Raw genomic sequence first — 26,212 nt, forward strand, 5'->3', positions numbered from 1 at the left:
TCTAGATGTGTCCAACTCTGGGAGATGGTGCTCATCTCCATTTCTAAGCCAAAGAGCCACTGTTATGCATAGACATCTCCAAGGTCATGTGGCCAGCATGACTGCATGGAGCACCGTTACCTTCCTGCTGGAGCGATACATATTGATTTACTCACATGTGCATGTTTTTAAACTGCTAGGTTGGCAGAAGCTGGGCCTAAGAGCGGGAGTTCACCCCGCACCCCGGATTCGAACTGCTGACCTTTCAGTCAGTAAGTTCAGAAGCTCAGCGGTTTAATCCGCTGCGCCACCAGGGGGCCCCTGTGAATGCAGAACATAAAACTACTGAGACAGTTCTTTACAAATTAACATTTATTTACACTATACGTCTGCACTTCTATAATGCAATCAGCCACATTTGTGGGTTTGAAGTTTGAGGATTTGATTGTTCATGGATTTGATTAAAATATTCTGCCTAGGAATGTCCAGAACAGGGGCGTCAAATTCCTTTTCATCAAGGGCCACATCAAACCTTATGGTTGCAGTCAATGGGACATTGAATCCGGGAATGGAGAATCCATGGATACAGAGGGCCAACTATATATATATTTATATAGTGGTCAGTGCTCTTTTGTTTGTACCCAATTTGGGTCCTCATATGTTATTGAATGACAACTCCCATCACGTTTGATTATCCATCATGCCGACTGGGAATGATAGGAATTTAACCCAACAGTACTTGCGGCTCTGAGGTTGGGGAAAGGTTAAAGGACAGTCAGACATCATTTCCACCAGCCTTGAATTTAAATTCATATCCTATTATCCTGACTAAACAGAACAAACTGCAGACTTCCAGATGGTACTGAATCACAACTCCCATCTGCTTTAGACATGATGCGGAATACTGGAGTTGTAGTCCAGCATCTGGAGGGCCACATAAAATGGCATTGAGGGCCAGATTTGGGCCACAGGCCTTGAGTTTGACATATGTAGTCTAGATACACCAGTAACATCCACTGGAAGTTGATCACAGAGTCATGCTGGAGGAACAAGAGATTTATAGAAAGAGCACCCCTCTAATAATCTCTAGTTCCTCAAGTGCTGGAAAATCCAGACATATCTGGAAAGATATTCTCTGATTATTTTTTAAAATACTTATTTGCAACTTTTCTCTTTTGTTGGGGTCATGTAACAAGTGATAGGAAAGACACTGAAGAGTTACTACCAGTCAGAGTAGACTATATGAGCAAGATGGAGAAATGTATATAATGTGTGTTTATGCCGTTGCTTGTGGTGGCTCTGATAATTCAATACATCTGGAAGGCACTCAGCTGGGGAAAACTTCTGAATGCACAGTAGGAGCACATCAGTGTTGCAGTACCCATGTTTCCAATACAGTACTGAATTAAGAGGCCCCGAACCCTGGACTTACCCTGATGCTAGTAGGTCACTGACAGGATTCCAGGCACAAATGAACACTTCTGACTCATGACCCCGGAGGACTGTTGCTTTGTTAGGAGGAATTTCAACATCCCCATCAATTTCCATCGGCTTTGAATGATTATCTGGAAGACATCACAATTTATTTATTGGATGTAAGTATCAATATTGATGGTAGGACCCATTATATCAAATGGCAGCTCTTTGGTGTATATTTTGGTTCCATTTGTAGCTCCTGCTGAACACAGCCATATGTTTTCACAAAATACTGCTCCTGCCTAGACTGCCTATCTCCGCGATCACCTCCTCCCCTACGAACATGCGTGGGCCCTAAGATCTTCTGGGGAAGCCCTTCTCTTGCTCCCACCTCTGTCCCAAGAGGTGGGAGCTCCCACCTCTGTCTGAGTGGTGGCCCCCCAGCTCTGGAACTCTCTCCCCAGGGAGATTAGGTTGGCTCCTTCATTGCCCATCTTCCGCCAGGAATTGAAAACGTGGACGTTTTGGTGCGCGTTTGAGTGAATAAGCCCATCAGACATGCAATCTGTTTACAAATATGTACAGCACTTTATCACTGTTCTTCACTCTATGTTTTAGCACTTTAATGGAACTGTTCCATTGTTCGTTCCCTATTTGCCCTGATTTTACCTATGGATCTTTCAGAGCTCTTGCAGTAGTCAGCCTCTGCTGTATGTAGCAATCAATGCTCAGGCTTTTAAAGTAACTGTTATGTTACGTTGTTTATACCTTTGTTATATTGTTTTCAATTACTGATTTAATTACTGTTGTATGTAATGCTATATTGTTGCTTTTGGGCTAGTCCCTGTGTTTTATTATTATTAAAGCCAAAATCTGAAACATATCTAGTCGCATGTACTTGCAGATCCATTTGGTGATGCACTGCAGCTGGAAAAATATGACCACAATGCCTTGGTTCTAAGGTAATTAGTGAAGATAAGATGGGATCTTTTGCTTGATAAACTCTTCATATACAGTCATACATGCTTTGGAGTTGCTGATATAGATTGTTAAAGCAGTTGACAAGTAGAATATATGGCCAATAAAGCAGATCTTTCACCTCTGCTTGCTCGTGGGGTAGAGAAAGAGACTTCTCTTTTTGCCAATAAGACATTGTCTGTGGTGCAGAGAATTCAATGCAGAGAATTGGGACAGATATCCTGCAAAGATTCTCGAACCTTATTGAGATTAGAGGCATGTAAAATAGTTTCATCCAAGATTACAGCACAAAGTATAAGAGCTGTCAGAAGGGCATTATAATTGGGAATTATAACCTGGGACTGTACCGGATGAAAAATAGGGGGCAGCATAGAGGACACACATTGACTTTGTGTGCAATACTTTGCCATCTTGAGTTTTTGCTTAGTGCATAGTTTTATGGCATACGTAGAGAAGAACAAAGTAGAATCTCATGATGGTATTGATGGTGTTGGGGAGGAAGGTGAAAATGAACCAAAATAATCCCATTCTAAGGAGGGAGAGTAAAAAAGCTGAAATTTTGAGAGCTATCAGTCAATATGGGCACTGGTGTATCAAGCAACCCTTTAGCACTCATGTGAAATAGTATTTGAACTTACTTATTGCATGCGCCCCATTCTCCTCTCCATTCACAGTGGCTTCTCCGTTCTTTGGTGTATTCTGCTGTGGGACAGCATTTGTCGTTGCAGCTGTCGTGGTTGCTGTAGCAGCAGCTGCTGTCACTATGGCTGGTGCGGCACTAGCTTGCTGTTGAGCTAACTTCTCCTTGAAAGCCTGCTGCCGGGTCTGCACTACATCAGGCATTACGGCATCTATCAGCGACAGTGATTCTATAGGTCTGCCATCAAACACTGTACCATCCTAAGCAGTAAAGTGGCAGAAAAGGAAAAGAAAAGGGGGAAAATCAGATTGGAGTTATCAGCTTTTTCACTCACTACTACAATTTCCCTTCCTCCACTTTTATGCAGGAGAAAATGAGGCAACAAATATCTGGGTCAGAGCAAGTAAAAATAACCAAAGAGTAAGCAATTTCACAGTTGCTAAATAAACAATCCACAGCTTCCTGTTTTGATGGGCTTCCAGCTGCTAGTTGCAGCAGGAAGAGCTGTGTTGAATATTTTGCTCCTGATAGAGCTGATTATGATTACGCATTCAGCTTACACTTTAGACTGGTTGCAGATATTGAGGTCACATCAGGAACTACTGTTTGCATAATACAAATAACTTACCAATGCAGAAATATGAAAAACTGTAGAGCAAAAGTCTACACGTTTACAAAACATCTCAGGCCCCATCTACACTGCCATATCAAATTCATTCTATCTGTTTGGAACTGGATTATAAGGCAGTGTGAGCTCACCAAGCCCCTCATCAAAGCTGGCCTACTGGCAGGGTTAGCAAAGACGAGTACACTGCAGGTTCATGTTTTTTCAAAGTGAATCCACAATATAATTTAATCTAATATTCTTCAACCAACAAAGTTATCCAAATTTTCAAATCCTTCCAAACAATCCTCAAATGTAAATTTTAACTAAAGGGTGTTTCACACAATTGTGTGAAATGATGAGTCATGTAGGTATGTGAGCTCCATGTAGATAAGTCAAAAAAATTTCATGTGCTCAGAAAATACTCTTTTCTCAAATTATGTAATGTATGATCCAACTTCTCCTTTTGGGATTCATCTGACATCTCCATATCCAAAGAAAGATGCATAATCCTCACTTCAAAGTCATGTAAATCAGCCTGAAATTGCTACTAATTACACACACACACACATATTTTTCTGTTTGCTAGTTGCTTCGATAAATATATTCAGTCAACCTTCCACATTCACTAAAATTAGGGGCACAAGACCCTCACAAAAGTGGAAACCCCATAAATAATCTTTTTTTTTTAAAACTGAGAACACTTATTTTGGAATCTCTAGGTGATTCAGCATGACGTTACAGTGAACTGCCAGAGAACTGATTATAAAACAGGAATGGAGAATATAGAGATTTCTAGAGAACATTTTAATTAAATCCAGGAATAATCAACTCCACAAAAATCAAACCTGTGAATGTGAAGGGTGATTAACTGTAGGATTATTGGACAAAACTGGGAGAAGGGCTGTTAGTTTGCTGTTTTAATCACCTACTTACATATACATATAAGTGTAGCATAAGGCAAGGTTGTTGGTAGCCCTGGTTAATAAATTTGTGCAGCAACTGAGACAACACGCTGTGATCAGACTGGCCGAGATATGTTAAGACAGAGGAAAATGTAAAATTCCGCAATATATATAGTTTTTGTTGGGTCCTATGTGTATATCAGAAATAAGAACAATGAAATCAATGGGCTGGGGAGGAAACACATATTTTTTCAAAAATGCAAAGGTATGGAATAATAAAGATAGTGGAATTTGCATCCTATGGAGGCACACAAAGGAACAAGGCTCGGTCAAATGTTTGCTGAATACCACTGGAACAAAATATATAAAAAGATGCTTTACTCTAAAGTAGACAAAACGTTCTTGTTGAGTGTCAAACACAGCCTCAAATTAGGTGTTGTTTTCCACCTAAAGCTGCAGTAATACCTACCTCGTTGATGCTTATCTCTGCTTCCACATACTGCAGGCCTTTCTGAAGTATGGAGATGAGGGCAGCAGGTGGCACTAGTGTTCCATTGATGTTGGACTGGCTAATATGACTCTCTATTCCAAAAGTAAAGGCTGAGTGGGAGAAACCTGAAAGCAAAAAGAGAAGCCATGGCAGGAAATCCAAACATTCTGCAATGTGACACATACCCTAAATACTTCATTGTTCCTGTGCCAAACCAACCAAATAGATCAATTTACCAGATTATGCCAGATGGTTACAAAGAATTGCAACTATCTCTTCCTAACATTTCATTTGCCAACATGTTTTGCAGAACATGTCCATTTGAAAAAGAACAGTCAGCAATATGCAAAAAAAGATCTGTGCAATTTTTTGTGTACACATTTTTTAAAAAAATGGCTTGGTGTTGAAATATTTTTCAATAGCTGGACTTGATTTATTTTCAAAAGGCACAGTCACAATTCACTGCTTCACACAGGGGAACAATTCTCCAGTGCAGGAAAAGAATGGTATCTTTTCAACCCTCTCCCTCCTGATTTCTCAGCTAAATCTCACATACCAGAATAACTAACAGGAAGTGAGAATCAACCAACTGAAAAAGAGAGAAAAGACAAGTCATCCTCTACTGTGCTATATCCAAATGGCCCAAGGCCTCAGCCAACAAGTTACCAAACGCTTAACCATTGTTAAATGTTTAAGAATAGGCCACTTAGATAGTCTCTCATTGTCTCTCCTACCCATTTTTCTTCCTTGTGAATGCATGAACGAGGCTTATGATAGTTTTGGAAAGAGACAGCAAGACATTCATATCAGGCAGATGGAAAGTGGTGTGTGTGGATTGGGTATGTTCAATATGCAGTACACCTCAGAGAAAATACATGAGGTACACAAAGACTGCTGTCCTCCCCCAAAAACCATGCATGCTCTTCAACTGTCCTGATTCAATCTCTCCTCCCACTGTCATTGCTTCCAAAATGCTCCAGATTTTCTCTCCTTCTTCCATTCTCCCCTTTTCCCTCCCAACTGACTTCAGTTGCTGTGATTGATATTGAACTACAAAAGTAGCTTGCATTCAATTAAATCTGTGAGGGAGAGAGGATAGAAGAAGACAAATTTGGCTTTTCAGAACAGGCTTCCACAAAAACAATTTGCTAGAGCCTCTACAAGCTTGTGTGCTTTTCATCACTAGTAACTTTTGCCATCTTTTCTGCACTCCAATGTTGTCTGGGCACACTTGTCCCAGTTTTCACCTGAGAAATGTAGGAGGGTATGCTTGTGACAGCCCCAAATTTGTTCTGGGCAGTTCCAAATCCATCAAAATATGTTTTGAGGGTTTTCAGAGGGACACATCGTTCGCACATTCAATGGAAGAGAACCATTCCATGACAGAGAAGGGTCGACTGGCCACAAGCCATGGCTCAAAGAAAGAGAAAGATTATCCTGCTTGGAATCTAGAAGCCATCAAAATATCAAAGGACATAAAAGGGCAAGTTAAATTAATGGCAATGTTAGAGGAAGCAGGGCAGGAAACAGTTAAGTTGATATCCCTGATCAACCCACTATTTCCATTACATCAAAGCAATACTTCTCAAAGGGCTGATTATGAATTCATCTGCCACTGTGATTATAATCAGATGAGAGAGCCATACTGACCCTAGCAAACTGAATCCTGGAAAGGACTTTAAGATAAAACCTTATTTTTTTAACAAGAAGGGTCTTATTATAATCCTTAGGTGTATGGCCATAGAAATAACCTGAGAACAACCTGGACAATAGCAGCAAGTTTGACAGCAATGCTTAATAAAAAAAAAAAAACACTATTCATTTGGGTAGGTAAAAAAAATCTAATCCATCATTCAATTCAATCATAACACTGAAAATACAACAGCTATTGACTGACAATCTATAGTTATGAACTAACACTGTGGTTCCTTCCTTCCTTTTTTATGTGGATTGAGTCAGCATTATAAAAGTAGCAGGGATTCTTAAGGAACTCAAACAAAGCTCCATATGTTTTAAATGAAAATACTGCCATTCCATAGAAGTTGACATGTGATATCTTTAATCTCTCCTGAATGGGAGAAACTCAGAATCAGAACCAATAATTTGATTTCGAATAAGGATCACCCAAGAAGCCACAGCTACCCATATTAAAAACTCTGTCCCTGGTTTCAAAACTGGATGATCCCACAAATTTAACTTAGTATAGGAAATTGATCACTTAAATTATAATATGACAGTATACTAGCATTGGCACAAATAGACCCCAGTGTCAACAACTTTGAACAACAGGAAGGTTTGAAGACAGATTAGAAGATTTGAGCAGATGACAAAATGACAATATGGCAAAATTTTGTCAGATGACAAAATGACAGATGACAATATGGACAAAACAGCCAACAGGCCCAATTATAACCAAGATCTGGGAAGTCAAATCATAGTTAGATGGAAGCTGTGTTAAATTTTGTGCTTTAACATGAAGAAACTGAGATGTGTTTTTTAAAACTAATTAATTTTTGAGTGGTCATAGCACAGAAATTCCCACACCTGGGTGGAGGAAGTACTAAGTAAGCCAATACCTCTCATTTTTAACAGTTATTGCTGTGTTGTTTGAAGCCCCTATGATTAGAGAAAACACTGAAAAATGTACCATATCAGCATTTCAAAACAAAAGTAAGCATACCCAAACATGATATAGAAAGGCACATACTTGTCACACTCAAGGCAGCGGAGCACCAAGAACCATACACGGAGGCCAATAAACTATCTAATATCTTTATTAAGGAAATATATAAGAATAATAAAAGCAAGTAGAAAATATAGTCCAGAAGCAGACCTTTCAAATGAGGTCAAATATAGTCCAGAAATAGTTTGTCCAATAAATGATATTAGAGTCCAAAGATAAAATCCAATAAACCGAAACACACACTATTGCCAAGCAATAGTGTGGGGAATTGTCCAGGGTCTTTCAAGTTCCTAGGTAAAATCCACAACAACGCTGGTAACAAAACTTGATTCTAGGAACAAGGTCCGTGACTATGAACAAGGCAAGGCAATTCTTGAATACTTGAATAAGCAAGGCAAGGAAACTGGATTTGCGGACTTTGCGAAGTCCACCCAAGGCTGGAACACGATTTCACTCCTGAAACTGCTCTGTTGTCTCCGCACGGAATCAACCGTGCCAGGCACCTTTAACTGGGTCTCGTTTTCCCGCCAAACAGGTGTCCAGCGCTCTCTTTCCCTAGAGAACGGGAAACGAAACCCAACTTTCCAGATGTGAGACTCCCTGGATTTTCCCAGGGGAAACATGGCTAATCAGTGTCTTGTTTGGCTGCAATTCTCAAGCTCCTGCGAACCTGCTCTTTCACTCCCCTGTCTGCAGCAAAGGACTGTCTCCTAGCGAAGGGAGGTGAGAGCTGCTCAAGGTCTGTTTTAATTGGTTCTTGGGCAAGAACATCAACATCAGGCATCTGGAAGGATTCCGGCTGTTGTTGATCCGGAGAAAAACCCATGTTTTCATCCTCATCAGCTAAAGTGGCACTAGGAGCGGTACTACAAGGCCCATGAGGCATCACAATACTACACTCAGTTGTTCTGTGACTTTCTTGCAATTGACTTCCTTTGAGGTGTGAGAAAGGGATTTACCCAAGGATGCTCAATGACCAAACGGAGATTTGAATTCTGGGGTCCTAGATCAACACTCAAACCACTACATTATTGGTATTGTCACATCAGATATGACCTACATTTGAGTGGGATATCTTCAGAATTTTTATGGCAATACTAATGGAGGCCGTTTCCTATTCACTTTGTAGCTTGACTTACTTTGGGGAGGACTGCAAGTTTTAGAGTACAGTTAGGGCTGTAGAATTAATGTTAAAATAATAGGAGAGGGAAAATCACTGCAGCTTATTCCCCAAAAAGAAGTTGGGTTCTGAATAACAAGTAATGTGACCTCTCATGAAACAAATGTTCATATCCATCAAGATTAGTTGCTAAGCTGTATCTCCTAATCATTTTCTTCCATAAAAGCATATGGTTGCACTGCAAATTCAATTGTTTCTGAAAATGCAGCTAACCAATCTAATTGAATGGAAATGTGGAAAACAAACTCCTTTGGCTGATTATTATTACTTTATAGATATAAAGTTTCTTCTCAATTTCTGAAGTGAGAAGTGGAAGATATATTTAAAAGCACATCTGAAAATGAAAGGAAAGAACCACCTGTTTGATCAGAAGGAAAAGGAACTTCACAGGGTATCATTATTTCATGTCAAAATTATTTTATAGTACTAGGGCCATGGAATCAAAGGTTTCTCTGCTTAACAATATTGCTAAGGGATTAAAAATCAGTGACTCCTTCTTTAGCAGTCTTTTTATCTTAACTCAAAGTCTCTAGCTTCTGTGTAAATGCTCTTTTTGTAGCTTTTGGTGCTCTCATTTTAAAAAAATACGAACCCAGATCTCTAGTCTCAGTGGGCCTATTCTACTGCTGCTGCACTGAGTAATCCTATTTGAAGGCATGAGGGGAACAAAACAAAGTTTGTAGCATAACCTTTCGTAGGCTAAATTGACTCTTTAAGATGTAGCTTATGCTACCAACTTCTTTCTCTCAGACTTTAAGGTGCTACTGGATCCTTTTGCATACTGATATTCCAGACTAACATGGCTATGACTTTGAATTCTAACCCTATCTATAGCCTAATGGGAAATCATGGCTACCAGAAAACCCATATTGCTGATGAGTGGGAATTGGAACCCCTGATGGCATAGTGGATTAAAGCCTTGTGACTTGAAGGTTGGGTTGCTGACCTGAAGGCTGCCAGGTTCGAATCCCACCCAGGGAGAGCGCGGATGAGCTCCCTCTATCAGCTCCAGCTCCATGCGGGGACATGAGAGAAGCCTCCCACAAGGATGGTAAAAACATCAAAACATCTGGGCGTCCCCTGGGCAACGTCCTTGCAGACGGCTAATTCTCTCACACCAGAAGCAACTCAGGTTGCTCCTGACACGGAAAAAAAAAGAGTGGGAACTGATGGCTGGAGTTGTGCCACCAATGGGCTTGAGAGGAAATGGCTAATGGTTAATCATGGTTTTCATATCTCAGGACCTGGCCTATCTTATTGCAAGGAAAAGGAATCTCAGGGTCAGCACACAAACTTAAAAGTCGTTTGTGTGTGTATGTATTCTCATTTGTTAGATTTTTGAACATATTCTGAGCAGCTGGTGTTGATGTTGAATGTTTCGTTTGCAGACACTATCAAGTCCTTCCTTAGGTTTCAGGTTTTTGTCTTAAGATCTCATGACCGGTATTAACCAGGCAAAACTAGTGAAAAAAGGCTTCCTGACCAAGCTCCTTTCTCCATCAAAAGCTGGAGGGAAGATTAATTATCAAATATTTGGAAGAAGTAACAAGAATCTGAATACTTTAAAGGTGCCAAGTCCTAACTGACCTTGGAAGCTAAGGAGGATCAGCCCTTATTAGTACTTGGTTGGGAGACTTCCAACAAATACCAAGTGTTGTAGGCTACATTTTAAAAAAAAGGAATTGATAAAATTACTTTGAGTATTATTTGCCTAAGAAAATAATACTCTGAATGTGTGAAGTTGTCATAAGTAATGTCAAAAGTCAGACGCCAATAAGAGAGCAAAATAGAGTTTATTAAAGCAACTGTCCAAAAAATAGTCCAATAAACACAAAAGGACTTAAAACACTTAACTTTCAGTGTTATTAAGCAGAATGAGCAAGAAAAACCTCAAAAATAAGAACTGGCAAGTAAACCGGATTAACCAGAAATATAATCCGGTTTAAACTTAGAGTTCCAGAACTTGACCCAAAAGTTCACAATGGGCTAAAAAACAGAGACAAAAACTAGAACAAGCAATGTCGAAGCCCACAAACCTTTCCCAAAAACACAAGAGTTCAAAAGGAGTTCAAAAACAAACGAACGCCCAAACTAGGCTAGAGAACTCTCAGTTGAGAGCAACAAAGCCAGCGGCACAGCGAAACGCTGGCGAGCCTGCAGCAACCGCTGCAGGAACACACGCCAAACCAGAGATTCAAGGAGTAGAGCAGGAAAGCATCGTCAAGCCGGTCCAAAGTCGGGATAAGCCAGCAGCGCCAAGCCGTTGCAGAAGTAAACGCCAAGCCGGGAGTTAAAGGAGCAAAGCGGGAAAGCGTCGTCAAGCCGGTCCGAGGTCGGGATAAGCCAGCAGCATCAGCGTCACGAGAAAAGGAATAGTCAGTCAGCCACGGAATTGAGAGCGAAGAGCAAAGCCGAGTCAAGTTCCAGTCCAAGGTCCAAGGTCCGAGAGGTTGAAGTCACAACACGAAATGGCACAGAGAGCCAAAGCAACGAGGGCGAACAGCAGATCTGTTGCAAAGTCCCAGTCCAGTCTTCAGTAACACACACACAGGAAACCCATTGGCGCCCAGCAACACCTTGCCACACACAAAGTATAGTGGCCAAACAACCCCAATATATCCAAGTCTCCCCTAGCACACACCATTCCCCGCTACAAACCTGTCAATATCTGCTTGAGATAGTGCCTGGAGGGACTCTTAATGTTTTGTGTCTCATAGACTTAGCATGGGGATTTGGTTAACCAGTTAAAATTCATGAGTAAACCAGGTTTTTCTTATAACCTGAAAAATTTCGGGGGGGGGGGGGGGTTGAACCCCTAAAACCGCCCCCTCGCTACAGGCCTGTCTACACTCTCATATAATCTAGTTCAAAGCAGATAATCTGGACTTTATACAGAAGTGTAGAAGGGGCATAAATGTCTTCACACACACACACACACACACACACACACACACACACACACACAAAACCTGGTGAACTATTCCAACTGATTATTCACTTGCGGTACCCCACCTTTTCAAACTTGGCCAAGGCAATGTACAGATGTTCTTAACCTTTAATATTAAATCAGATTGATTCTAAAGCTTCACATCATCATAGACTATTGATAAAAGCAGAAAAACCGTTTTGTTTTTTTAAAAAAGGCTGGAAAAAAGGATTGGGAGCTATGATAGCATACGTTTTTCTCTTTCATTTCTTTTCTACTTTCAAGATGTCTCAGCCTTTCCTCCTCTCCAGAGCCTGGTGTCAGAATACACCCTCTCCTATACCTGTATTCCAAAGTAGAGAATGAAAAGCTCTCCTCCTTCTTTATCTTCCAATCTCAAAAATCATGATAAAAGTGAATGCACAGAGAATCTTTTTATGTCTTTTAGCCTCATGTACAAACATAGATCACCTTGAGTAGATGTTATAACGATTCTTGTTGCACAAATACCATAGTCATGGCTAAGGCATGCAGAAATTCATTCATGACCTCCAACTATCCTGCATTCATGAATGCAGAAAGCTCATTTTGGTGCCAAAAACTAGGATCTTTCAGTGAGTGAAATAATTTTCAGCACTCATTGTTACTAACATTTTGGTTGGATGTGCTAAGATCTGAAAGACCTAGGTTCAAATCCCTGAACAGTATAGAGCTCATCAAGTGTCACTGGGATTTGCTGTCAGATTCATCTTTTGTTTACATTCCCATGCATTTTCTTCACAAGCAAATATGGACTCAAAAGCCTCTGAGAAATGTGAATCTGCTTTTGGACAAAGTTTCAGATTTTGAAATAAAGCAGTAACAATGGTATAGTTAAGTGCTGGAAAAATGTGGCTCCGAAATATATTTTTCAGCCATTGATCCCTCTAGGTCAGGCATGAGCAAACTTCAGCCCTCCAAGTGTTTTGGACTCCCAGAATCCTCAACAGCTGGTAAGGTGACTGGGATTTCTGGGAGTTGGGGGTCCAAAACACCTGGAGGGCTGAAATTTGCCCATGCCTACTCTAGGTCCTTTGGACTGTCCTTCACTGTGCCCCAAAAGAAGCCCCCAGGCATTGTCAATTCAGCTTTTAAATAGATTGTGGGACTTGCCTGCATTTTAAGTATCTAAACACAGAAAGTCCCAAGATCAGAAAATGGTGAATCAGATACTTCTCGCTCACCTCAGTAAAGGTCAAGTAGACCACAGTAAAAATTGCCTCAGTCAACCTGAGGGGAAATACAAAGAGAATATGTATTCTGGGTTTTTCTAGATCTTTCTTTGACATTATGTACCTTCAATCTGGCAACCCTGCAAGGAAGAAGGTGTCACAACCCAGGCTACAGAGCACCAATAACCATACGCAGAGACCAGATTCTATCTAATATCTTTATTAAGGAAATATATAAAGTTAATAAAAGCAAATGTAAAAGTTAGTCCAGAAGCAGACCTTTCAGGAAAGGTCAAAATTAGTCCAAGGAAACAATGTCCAATATGAAATATTAAGGTCCAAAGTTGTAATCCAATAACCGAAACACTCACTTTGCCAGGCAAAGTGAGGGGAGATGACAAGGTCCTTTAGTCCATGAACTTGAGCAAGGCTAGGAAATAACTTGATACTTGAAACAAGGCTTGAATCGTGGAACAAGGTAACGAGGAACAAGAACAAGGTCCGTGGAATAACTTGGTAAAATCCGTGAAACAAGGCAAGGTTTAGTCCTGGGAAACAAGGCAAGGTCCGTAGGTAAACAAAGGCTGGGAAACAGGAGCGAAGGCTGGAAACAAGGACAAGGCTTGAGCAGGAACGAGGCTTGAAACGGAGCGCGCTGTCCAGACACAACTCGCTCCGGAGGCTGACGAATTGACTCCGCGAAGTTACTTCGCGGGTAAAACACCTATATAGAGTCTAACTTTCCCGCCGAAGCAGTTCTCTGGGAACCAGAAACGAAAGCTAAACTCTGAGACCAGATGTTTGACTCCTTAAAGATTCTCACGAAAAGCAGGCTTAATTGGCTACATTCTTAGCTGCTATTCTAGCACTCCTGCGCGAAGCTGCTTCCAAACCCCTCTGTTGTTTACAAAACTCATGGCGAGAGAACACGGGAGATGTAGGCTCAGGGTTTGTTTGACATACTTCTGGGACACAACTTTCTTGCAGGTGCAAGGTTCCCAGATCTGCCTGGGAAAGATCTGGCTGAGAAGATTCCAGTTCTGACTGGGAAGGTAAAAAACCCAAGTTTTCTTCTTCATCAGGCATTACAACGTCATGAGCAGGACTACAAGGCCCATGAATCATCACAGAAGGCTGAATCGAGAGTTGGTGTCCTGAATGGATAGCCAGTTCCAGAATGGAAAGGGCTTGGCCCATGGAGGCTCCACAAATCTATCTTCCCCCCATGTTTTTAATATAAAACTGTGGGGAGAGGTTCTTCAGTTGGTCAGAGTGAGGTGTTATCAGCAAGCATTTAAAACTTAACTCTATTTTTTTCTTTCATCAGAGCAGGACTAAGGACTAAAACTCACTCTGTCCATTCATAATAGTGGTACTGATAAAAACGGTTCACCAGTCTGATTAAAGTGGTGGTTGATTTAGTCTAACTGCAATTTGGACGGGGCGGGTTCATGGTATGGGGAAGCACACGGATCATTATCTGAATTTCAGGCAGCAGTCTTTCCCAGCATAAACTGGAGATCTCTGGTTTTCTCTGTAGTTACCCATCCAAGTACTCACAAGACTCATACTGTTTTATTTTGGAAAGCAGGGAAATATATATTCAGAGTGGTATGTTAGTTTCACTAGGGACATCTCCCTAGTATCCTAATTATTGCTTTAACTGTCAGTTCTATTGCTTTTTCATATTTTAATCTTTTGATCTTTTAGTTTTGAAATTGGTTCATATTTTGGTAATTCTATTTTTTTAAAAAAAAGGTAACTCTAAACTGGAATGTGGACATTTGCCATTTGAGTTGTATGCATTTAATAAACAACACACCAAATAATTTTGGAAATTTGTTATGTTAGTGACAAAGTCAAAGGTCTAGGGCGGCAGTGTTCAAAGTGTGCTCTGTGGAGCCCTTGGGGTTCCGCAAAGCATATTCAGAAGTTCCATGTTTTCCTCTTCCCTTCTCCAAGCGTTTTCTCCTCTTTCCTGCTCCTTCCCAGAATCCCTTGCCACCAAAAGCCTTTTTTACTCACCTCTCTCTATGACAAGATCCTTTTCTCCTTGCCTTCCTTGCTTCCAAACCCCCCTTTCCCTCTCACAGCTCAGGGGGTTCTTGAATTATGTTTGTCCTGCATGGCAGAAGGGAGATGAACTGGTTGGCCCCTGGGGTTGCTCTTATTATTATGATTAATATTATTACAAAGGCTGCATGGCCATCTGTTGGGGATGCTTTGATTATGCTTTTTATGCTTGGCAGAAAGGGGCTGGACCGGATGACTCCTGGAGACTTCCACTGAAATACTATTAAGTTCATGTTGATCAAAGAGTTTGTCCATATCTGATTGATATATATATATATATATATATATATATATATATATATATACACATACATACATACACACACATATACACACACACACACACACACACACATGCTTACATATATATGCACGCGCACACGCACACACACACACACACAAGAAACTTTTGCTTCAAAAAGGGCTCTGCCACTGAAAATGTTTGAGAACCCCTGATCTAGTGAATGCATCCTGTATACTAAGGAGACTTGAACACATTATAATACAGAGACATTGGCTCTCCAAGTAGCTACATTTCTAAACTCTTCCAAGCAAAGGCCCTGTAGAGAAGATCGGGGGCATTAATGTCTGTATACCATATATACTCGAGTATAAGCTGACCCAAATATAAGCCGAGGCACCTAATTTTACCACTAAAAACTGGGGAAACTTATTAGCTCCAGCATAAGACAAGGGTGGGAAATGCAGCAGCTATTGGTAAATTTCAAAAATAAAAAATTAAAATAGATAACAATAAAATTCTTCCCCCTTTTTCATACAAGTGCTATTCAAAAGAGCACTAAAGACTTTGCCAATCATTATAATCACATACTGTATGCAGTTCCTTCAAATCTGAAATCTTTTCAATATGGCCAAGGTGCAAAACAGATCCTCTTTCAGTCCAATAGAGGAAAAATATTATTTGGAAGAAAAAAAGGTTAAAAGAGGTAATGGAGACAGTTTCCAGGTTCACTTTCTGGCAAGAAAAATTATGCTTAGCAGATTTTGCCCTAAGCTGTGCTCTGCATTCAGTCATAATAAGCACCTGTAACCAGCAAGCGTGAATAGGCCATCACTGTTGACACAAGGTAATGAGCGAGCAAGGTTTCCAAACACTGAAATTTTCCACAGATGGTCACCAGAGCTTTTACACGTGCCAAGACAATAAAGCCTCCTTTTCTTTAAATCCATCTCACTCTGCAACAAAGCAAAGTGTTTCGTTTCAATATTAAGCCTTTCTTAAAAATATACATGAGTAGCTTACTGGATAGCTAACTTCTGGAAAAATGTAGCTCAAATCACCAGCTGACTCTTAGGTAAGCTATATGCCAACTATTCAAATTCTAGGGTAGCAGTTATATTCTCCATGCTTTGGCTATCTTTCCAATTGTTTCACACAAGGTTCTTTTATGGGACAAAGATACTTCATTTTGTACAAAGCAATACATCCTAATTTATTTAAATTAACAATTCAAAGTGTTCAATTGCAAGACAGCTCAAGTCAAAATCAAAGGTCCCAGACAACTCTAACAGCAAGGGTCAAATTTTCACATGACTCCCTTATACGTATAATCAAGGAAGGGAATAATGACTCCCTGCAGATATTTTTGGGATTGTAGCTTCCAGTGTCCTTCACCCTTGGCCATGCTGGTAAAGACTGCTGGGTTAAGGCAGCTGCGAGTTGTAGTCCAACAAAATATGGAAGGTTGCAAGATTCTAAACCCTATGCTAGATGATTTGTTCAGAGTGAGTTTGGCATCACCTTCCTCTGAGGCTGGGACTATGACTTGCTTATGGTCACCCAGTGGATTTCATGACTGAGCAAAGATTTGAATCCAATTTTACACCTTATACACATACCTTAAAGGTAACTTTATATGCAATTTTTTTTAATAAACTTGTGTGTAAAACATAGTTTAATTTGGATCTTGAAATACTTTGGATTTCTTGATAAGGGGCACTCACCCTGTAATACCATTTGTAAATTTAAAATGAGGTTTCAGTTATTTTACAGCTGAGATGGGCAAAAATGTCTTGCATTCAAAACACACAATGTAATTTGACTAAGTACCAAAAAAAGTGTTTTGTGAAAACATTCTAAATGACGCATAATATTGTAACATAAAACACATTACCTGATTCCTGAAGATAGCGATACACCAAGAAATTCACTTCGTCACTGGTTATGCTCATCTTAGCCCCACCTCAATATGATGAGGTTTGCAAGAAGTGTGATCCACACTCTGTTCAAAAAGGAAGAGTTATAGATAACAGGGGTTGAGTATAATCATTTCACTTTTGTTCAAACATTAGCTTTGATTTGTATTTGAATTAGAGATGAATCAAACAAATGTGAACTTGTGCGGCAAACAGTGAAAGAAAGATGAAATTGTAGAGACTAGTAAAAAATAGAAGAAGAGACTGAACTGTAAGATTCTGCTACAGAATCATTAAGTAATCAGTCAGAGAGACAAAGGCCCCATCTACATTGCCAAATAATCCAGGTTCTGAATCCAGATTATCTGCTTTGAACTGGATTATATGACAGTGTACTCATACAATTCAGTGCAAAGCAGATAATCTGGATTCAGAAACTGGATTATATGGAAGTGTAGATCCTCTTGTGGATTATTTGTTAAATAAAAAGCAAAAACAAACAAACAAAAAGGTGCCCGGCAACAATTTCAGCCATTTCATTCGTGTTTTTGTACCATTAGTTTCATTCAGATGGCACAATACAGTACACCACCCAGTACGAAAGTAATAGTGAAACAAAATAAAAGTAGGAATGGTAACCGTTTGGTTGCTTGATTTTTGGTGCTTGGCTGCAGGCCCTGGCAGGTGCTGGTACTTTGGTCATGTACGCCCACGTGCCTTTCTGGGCCTGCACGGTTGCGGAGCAAGGCTGCCAGCAAACATGATGGAGGGCAAGCCCCGGCAAGCTACCAGCGAATGCAGCGCTTCCCAGCCAAGGATCCCACTGGTCCCTAGCTCCGATGAAGAGACCTCAACAATGGCGCAAGTGGGGGCGTCTTCAGCCCCAGCCAGGGAGCCCTTTGAATCTCCAGATGAAGGTGAGGCAAACCCCAATAAAAAGCCTCCTTAAAGCGCATGCTGGGAAGGGGAGCGTGGTAAGCCTGCCCACTGCTGTCAATAGGACAAAAATATTTGTATTTTCAGATGCGGAACAAAAAGGCTCATTTGGAAAGGCACCTATTTTTGGGAGAGGCACTCAAAAACAAAAATGGGGCCTCATGAATGGAACAAATAGAAACAGATTGCAAATGGTTTGAAATATGCAGTTTTGCAAGAGCAATGCACTGGAGCACATGCTGAATATCACTATGTAACATATTTTTTGTTCCTGGGTTATAAATGCCACTTCTTAATTGGTTCTACCATAAAAAACATGGAAAAGGTTTATTAAACTGTAAAAACTTTGTTTCTGTGGGACAATCTGCAGCACATTTTGCTATAGTTTTTCAATGTATATCTAATAGTGTCTTAACCAATTCAACCTAGTTTGTGGCAGCCACAAAAATGAAGTTTCTGGAGTATAACAATTACTTTCAAAGTACGTACCAAACAATAAAACAGGAAATAACACGTTTAAACCAGGAACAGAAAAACATTCAAATTTTGTTACATAGTGTTTTCATTCTGAGCTAGCAGTTTTCTTACTGTATCATCTTTGCCCCAATTTTTGGCCTGACATCTGCAATACATTCGTTGCTCAGAACTGGCATGCCTCCCTTTTTGGCAACCAAAAGGACATTAAAAGGCTCTGTTTGGCCATTTTTGCTGCTCAGAACTACATCTGCTGCTTTAAGTGAGCTATACACTTCTACAGGTTTCCCTAAAGCTGAAGGTCATGCATGACTGTAGCAGATGTCTCTGCATTATTTATGTGAGCAGTTCTTTGGAACTGTGTGGTGCTTTTATTTCACTGTCCTAATATAATTCATCAACCATTCAGATTAATTTCCCCCCATAGTTTTACAATCAGGGTAAATTAGGACCTTTCTGCCCAATTACTGCTTTTATTTATTGCACTAATTTGTACTTCACACAATCCAGATAGTTATGTAGCCCCCTTTTATTTACTTTTATCCTTGAGAAACTGCCAGGATCTTATTCTCAGTAAGAAGTTCCTGCTTCTTGAAAAAGAGGATAAATGATGTTCTAGTGAAAGATTTTAATTAAAAGAACAGTATAATAGTATAGATCCCAAGAGACTTAGTATGTGTATGTGTCGATTTAAAGCAACCCCATGCATTTCACGGGATTTTCTTAGACAAGAAGGCGGTTTTGCCAGTTCCTTCCTCCGTAATATAGCCTCCAGCAACCGGCAGCATAGGAAGACATAAAAAGAGCTAGCCCCCAGTGTCTGCTGATTCTGCTTCCATGGAGTCAATCATCCATGGTTAGAAAATACTTTTTTTTAAATCGAAAAGCAAACACTGAGTTTGCCATTTTATATAAGAGATACCACTCTACTACATCATTGTTTATAATGGGAAATGAGCATCCATGAATTTTGGTGTCCTGCAACATAGCTTATAGGGCTGGATGATCCAATGCGGTTCCATCATTGTATCTCTTAAGTTGGGTCCCAGATCCCAGAGCTTGAATCTCAAGATCTCAAATTGGGGGAAGGAATCTTAGAGTGAGAGAACTGCCTTGAAAGAATCACTGTGTGGTGCTGACTTGTATTGCTACAGGCTGGTTCAGAGCACTGCTGTAGATGATCCAGGGATTTCTTCTCTTCCTCTTTCATTTATTAGAATTGAGTTTCTGTTTTTGAATGTCATGCCCTGAGCAGCTCTGGTTGATGCACAATATATCATGCTTTAATTCAGTGGTTCTCAACCTGTGGGTCCCCAGGTGTTTTGCCCTACACCTCCAAGAAATCCTGTCAAGGTCAGATGCCAGCCAATGGATGGAAATACAGTTTATTATATAAACAACTCAAAAAAGCTCATAAAACAAACACAGGAGCTTGCAACACTTAAACTTCAGTGTGAAAAAGACATTTGAACTGAAAAAACTCCAAAAAACCAAACCGGAGTATAATCCGGATTATCCAGAGATATAATCCGGATTAAAACAAAACTGCTTAGATTCAGCTCAAAATTGCCGGATAACTAGAAGAAGGCAAAACAAACTACGGGCCGAATTCCCAAGAGTCCAACATAAACAGAATCCCAACTGGCCTACAAATAGAGTTTTAAGGCTCAAAACAAACAATGTCTCAAACTGGGCCAAACTTTGCTGCCGGAGGCAGCACAAACAAACAGGTGCCGGAAACAAAGTAACGAAGGGCAAAGAGTTACTGCAGGGTCAGAAACCAAGCTGGTTGTCAGTAACGGAGCGTAATTGCAGAACCAGGAGTCAAACTGGAGTTGGAAGCGAAGAGTAGTTGCAGAGTCAGGAACGAAGCCAGCGGTCGGTAACGGAGCGTAACTGCAGAACCAGGAGCCAAACTGGAATTGGGAGCAGAGCGTTACTTCAGGGTCAGGAACGAAGCCAAGGGTCAGTAACGGAGAGTAGTTACAGGGTTGAGAACGAAGCCAAGCCGGAATAGGGAGCGAAGAGAAATGCCAAAACGATGTCCAGTCCAAGGTTCAAGATGAGAAGTCGTCACAGCAAAGTCCTCGTCAATGGGTTGACACAAGTAGCCAAAACGACGGAGGCGAACTAATGCAGACAGTAATCACAATGCAGTCTAAGGAAAACCCACACATTCCAGCCCCCGTCGTAGAAGTAACCAGGAATAAACTTATGTCGGTTGCACAGTCCCAAGCCAGTCTTCAGGAACACGAACACGAAACCCAATGGAGCCCAACAACCACCTTGCCACACGCAAGGGCCCAATGGCCAAATGCCCTCAATTTATTTACAACTCGTCTTCAGAACTCGAGCCAGGCACCGCCCTTCCCACAGGTTGTTCCCATTCCTCATCCGAGCTGGAACCGTCCTGCCGGCGCCCAGACCTACCCTCAGCTGTGGAACTATCCCCACTCCTCCAATTAGACCACCTTGGGTCTGATCCTGAAGGACCCCATGTTTCCTCAGCGCCCCATTACCAGTGAGCCCAGCCTCCCTATCACAACCCTCTGGAGCCATTCCATGCCATCCTCTTCTGCCCGTACCACATCCCCAATGTCCATTTCAAGCCCATCCTCCCCTTCAACACCCTCAAATGACTCCTCATCTGTTGATTCCTCAAATATCTCTCTAAGCCTCTTTCTCTGTAACTCCTCAAATGAGTCTTGCTCCCGAGGAGCCTTTCTTCTCTTCCTGCTACTATCAGTAGTATCATTGACCCCAGAAGGCTCATTCACAACAAATCCCACCCAGTTTACCAGCTGTTAGGATTTCTGGGAGTTGAAGGCCAAAACATTTGGGAACTCACAGGTTGAGAACCACTGCTTTGGGGTTGTTGTATGTTTTCCGGGCTGTATGGCCATGTTCTAGAAGTATTCTCTCCTGACGTTTCGCCCACATCTATGGCAGGCATCCTCAGAGGTTGTGAGGTATGGAGAAACTAAGCAAGGAAGGTTTATATATATCTGTGGGAAGTCCAGGGTGAGGGAAGAACTCTTGTCAGTTGGAGGCCAGCGTTTAATGATAGATTAAACCACTGCTTTAATCTATCATTGACCCAACCCTTTAGCACATTACCAGCCAACATTCCTTTATCTGAGGTTTACACTGTGAAATCTCAGGGGCTGAGATGTCCCTGACTAAGCAATCCTAATCGACAGTTTATCTGTTGTTGTTTTTTAAAAGTATGACACACTAATGGAAGATCTTGACTTCTTGAGTTGTGTCAAGTACAGTGGAACTTCTACTTAAGAGCATCCCAACTTAAAGAGTATTTTGAGTTAAGAGCTGTTGCTCGACCCAGGTTTTGCTTTGACATAAGAGCAACATTTTGAGTTAAGAGCGAGTGTCAGAGGGAGCACTAGCACCAGAGGGAGCACTAGCATGAGATGACAGGGTTTTAGGGCTTCAAGGGAGCATCCTATGTGCCTCATTCTCTTATCTGCTTTGGGAGATTGCTGCCTGCTTTGCTCTTGTCTGCTTTGAGGAACTTTGGGTCAGTTGATTTTGTGGTTTTTTATTCCTAGTATGTTTCATTTCATGAAGAGAGAGAGAGGGAGAGAAAGCAAGACAGGGAGGGAGGCTGGAAAGAGTACAGTATGAAGAAAATGATGCTTCTGCTTCACTGTGCTTTGTGCTTCTTTGCCGCAACTTTGTGCTTCTACCATTTTAAAGTTTATTTTTTTATTGTTTCATGTGAATATGCATTTTATACATTATTTGTTATTTATAAAGGACATTTGTGTGTGTGTGTGTGGGGGGGGGCAGAACGGAGTAATAGCATTTCAATGGGAAAATTCACTTTGAGAGAAGAGCATATTGAGTTAAGAGCTTGGTCATGGAACCAATTAAACTCTTAATTGTATCATTGTATCCTGAAATGGTCACTATGGCTATTTGAGTCAACATGAGTAATGTAATATCCTACAAAAATGGGCACATGGTGGATAGGACAGGAACCACCTGCCTATCTTCTCTATAACCATTTTGTCCAGTTGAACAAAACGCAAAATGCTTAGCCAAACAAAAGGAGCCTTTGGCAATCTGATGGCTATATTTAAAAAAAGAATATGTTTTTCAAGTTACCCCAGGCAAAATTCAACATTATTCAAACAGCTTTCTGCTAAGGTAGGGGACATTCATTCCAATTTCTTCCCTACAGCTTTCAAAATATGTTCTCCGCTGCTCTAAATCAGATTTTGAGGGCTTTTCTTCTGTCCGCTGACAAAAACCATTCAGCTAATTAACTGTACACATCCAAGTACTGGATTAAAAAGAAGTTTTAATTAGATACAATCAAATATAATTTCAATATTTTATGACTCAAGATTTATGATGCACTAGTCTGGAACTTCTTGATTTAAAACAATAATTAAACTGACAAAAATATCGTGAGTTGCAATATTTCAATTCTCTATCATCATTCAAGGTCTGCTAAAGTTTGAAGCTGATACTAGTGCAATGTTTCATGTTTAAGGAACAGTCATCCACAGTCATAAATGATCCTGGAACTGACTGTCCATATCCTTCTGGATTTTGGAAAGCTTCCAGTAACAGTCCAATTGTACTTAAGGATCTAAGGATCATAAATGGGCATTTCAGCCTTTATGAGCTCTGGACTCCTGAGTAATTTTGGGCATGTTTGTTTAATCTCTCATCGTTCATTCCCCACCCATTACCAGGTTATAATGTATTTATTTTTTAAACTTTTATGAATACAAGGTTATTAAATAATAGCTTGATAGAGATAAGCTTTAAAAATTATTAAGTCAAACTGCTGCTAGATACAAGAAGGAACTTGCCACAGGTCTAAGTAGTATCCTAAAGAGTTTCCAGCCATGTGTTCAGCCACTGTTATGTGAGATATCATTGCATGAGATATCATTTACAGAAGATAAATTTCTTTTGACACCAACAGAATGAATGAATGTGGTGTGTGTGTGTGTATGTATGTGTGTGCGTGTGTATATATATCTCCACACACGCACGCACGCACACACACACACACTCTCTCTCACACACATGGTAGCTTTATAGCTCTTGTGTTGTAGAAAAGCTGGAGTAATTCAAAAAGGCATATGCAGTGGTCAATTCCTGAAACTCAAAGACGGAGCCCAACATTTTGACTGCAAAGTCACAGCATTTTGTCAAAAACACCTTAATTCAAGAAGTCATAAAATGTTACAATTGATTTGATTGCACATTTAATCCTCCACTGGATAATTCAATATTTTATATGTTCATTCCTGATATTCGAACAACCAGGAAAAGTAAAAAGCAATTAATAAAACACAGCTCGTAATAACATTATTTAGGGTATATCTACACTGTAGAATTAATTTTACACTGTAATTGCCATGGTGCAATGCTATGAAACAATGGATGTTGTAGTTTTACAAAGCTCCAGTAAAGAGTGCTGGTGCATCACAAACTACAAATCCCAGGATTCTATAGCACTGCACCATGGGAGATATAACCCTACTGACATATTTGCTTTTTAGCATTGTCTTCTCAGAGGTAGACCACTTAAATTAACTGAATTAGAAACAAAAGAAAAAATGGATTCAAAAACTACTTAATCACATACCAATATATGCACTCAACAGCAATAAAAGCACATCCTCCTTCAAAAGAGCAGCTTTATCTTCTGGCACACTTCCATTCCAATTGTCTACATCTTTGCAGATAAAAATACTTTGTTTTGAAGACAGTAAAAAAGAAAGTTTTTGATATACAAAAAAAATCACATTTTATTTTCTGTTACTGCGCCAGAAATAATAAGGTGGCCTTTGTGCTTTGTATCTACACTGTTACAGCTGCCACAGTGCTAACTAAATATGACAAACAATAAAAGCGACAGAGCTAGTTGCTCACCATGTTAGCAGCAGCCTCCATCTAGAGATGCTCACTTGCAGAAAACTAACAGTTCAATGCAGAAGGAAAATGAGGCAAGCACACAGATAAGAGGCAGATATTTATCTGTACCAGCGTTTGGAAATGAATAGCCATTCACATCTGCAGGATGAAGTTAATATACACACGCTGATGTGATCTGAGCAGATAAGTCTACCTGAATTATTTCCAATTTCGCTTGGGCACTGTGCATTTAGAGGGAGAGCAGCAGATCTTTCTACAGTTGGCATTTTGAACTTCTCCGCACTGTGAAAGTACAAGTTAGGTTATGCATATGGAAGCTGCTATACTCTAATGTGCCTTGGCATCCCGCATAGGTGAGCAGAAGGGAGGCTGAATTTTGCATGACCTACTTCTGTTTCTATGAAGCATGGCACACTGACACACTTTAATTTGCAACGGCAGAGTATATACCATGTTTTAGATGACTGGGGACAAGCTCTGATCTGGCACACTAGGTTGGAAGAATCTCACTACATTCAGAATTTATCAGTCTGGATGTCCACAGCAAATTGTGAACTGTTCAAATAGGAATCATTCTTTTAGTCAGAGCATTTGATACAAGGGAAAGCAAGATATGGCAGTCTGAGAACAGTTCTCATCCCCAGTTCTGGGTCTGAGCTAATGCCAAAAAACCGACAACTATGAATCTGTCCTGAAATAGCTGCATAAGACTGGAGAGAGTTGAAAATGTCACTTCTACAAGATTATTGCCTCAGCACATTGTAGGGCCTGGTTGCTTAGCAAAAACCCATTCATACGCCTCCTATGACAAGGCAATGACAAAAGTAAAGACTGAAGATCAGAATTTTGTCAGCACAGATACAGATCATTTTTTTATTAGTTCTGAAAGTTTTTCAGAAGCTGAAACATTATTAATATCAATTGTAAATTCTTCAGCATAACAGTATGCATGTTGCCTGTCAATTTATGGTGACCCTTAGGAGGCCTGTAGCCCAAAATTGTTGTGTGTGTGAAACAATAGTTATTGTTTAGTTAATCATGAAAAGTAGGTCCATAACACAAAATAATGTAAAATCTATGACTCATTCTCTATATTTTATATAGACTTAATTAAATCAAGTTTCTAAAAAGTTTCAGGTCTAAACAATCCTCTTAAATGGTAATTTAGTGGTTACAAAAGAATACCACAACGTCTGTTGGAAAAACATAAAAACTGCATCAATACACTTTGAAAGAAATCAAGCTCCATTGACAAACTTTGGTGGACACTCAAGAGTGCAACTCTAGTCGGTCCTTCTTGCCCCATTGTGCATTTTATGTATGTTTTCAAGTGTTTATGAGTTGAGAACGACCTTTCCTTTGTAGCTGTTGACACTGGCAGTGTTACAGAAATCTGAAGAAGTTACTTCACATTTGGAAAAAAAACTGTATATCACATACAAGATATGCTTCCAGTGCATTTGATATGAATTAATTATCTGGAGGAACTCTAATTTTTGCTTCTTATAGACTTAGCATAGGGATTTGGTTAACCAGTTAAAATGCATGAGTAAACAAGGTGGTTTTTTTCTTGTTGTTTGAATGTGTGTGTGTGTGTGTGTGTGTGTGAGAGAGAGAGAGAGAGAGAATCTTCTTGAGTCTTAG

General features: G+C 40.3%; 1 protein-coding gene across 24 annotated transcripts in view; it reads right to left on the reverse strand.

The window, feature by feature from the left end:
• Nucleotides 1–26,212, reverse strand: part of tbl1x (transducin beta like 1 X-linked) — a 195,495-nt gene that overhangs the window by 26,460 nt on the left and 142,823 nt on the right. For 21 of the 24 annotated variants that reach the window (XM_062975280.1, XM_016992369.2, XM_062975283.1 and 18 more), the window contains 4 exons: nucleotides 17,221–17,328; nucleotides 4,992–5,137; nucleotides 3,012–3,273; nucleotides 1,412–1,544 (listed from right to left, as the gene is read on the reverse strand). In XM_062975280.1, coding sequence (XP_062831350.1) covers nucleotides 1,412–1,544; nucleotides 3,012–3,273; nucleotides 4,992–5,137; nucleotides 17,221–17,278 — 599 coding nt within the window. In that variant the 5' untranslated portion in view covers nucleotides 17,279–17,328. Of the gene's footprint in view, nucleotides 1–1,411; nucleotides 1,545–3,011; nucleotides 3,274–4,991; nucleotides 5,138–15,037; nucleotides 15,058–16,130; nucleotides 16,283–17,220; nucleotides 17,329–26,212 lie in introns of those variants that run through there. The other 3 variants (XM_008107194.3, XM_062975289.1, XM_062975288.1) reach the window with 3 other exon arrangements.

Source organism: Anolis carolinensis, chromosome 3, assembly GCF_035594765.1.
Source record: "Anolis carolinensis isolate JA03-04 chromosome 3, rAnoCar3.1.pri, whole genome shotgun sequence".
NCBI classification, from domain to species: domain Eukaryota; kingdom Metazoa; phylum Chordata; class Lepidosauria; order Squamata; family Dactyloidae; genus Anolis; species Anolis carolinensis.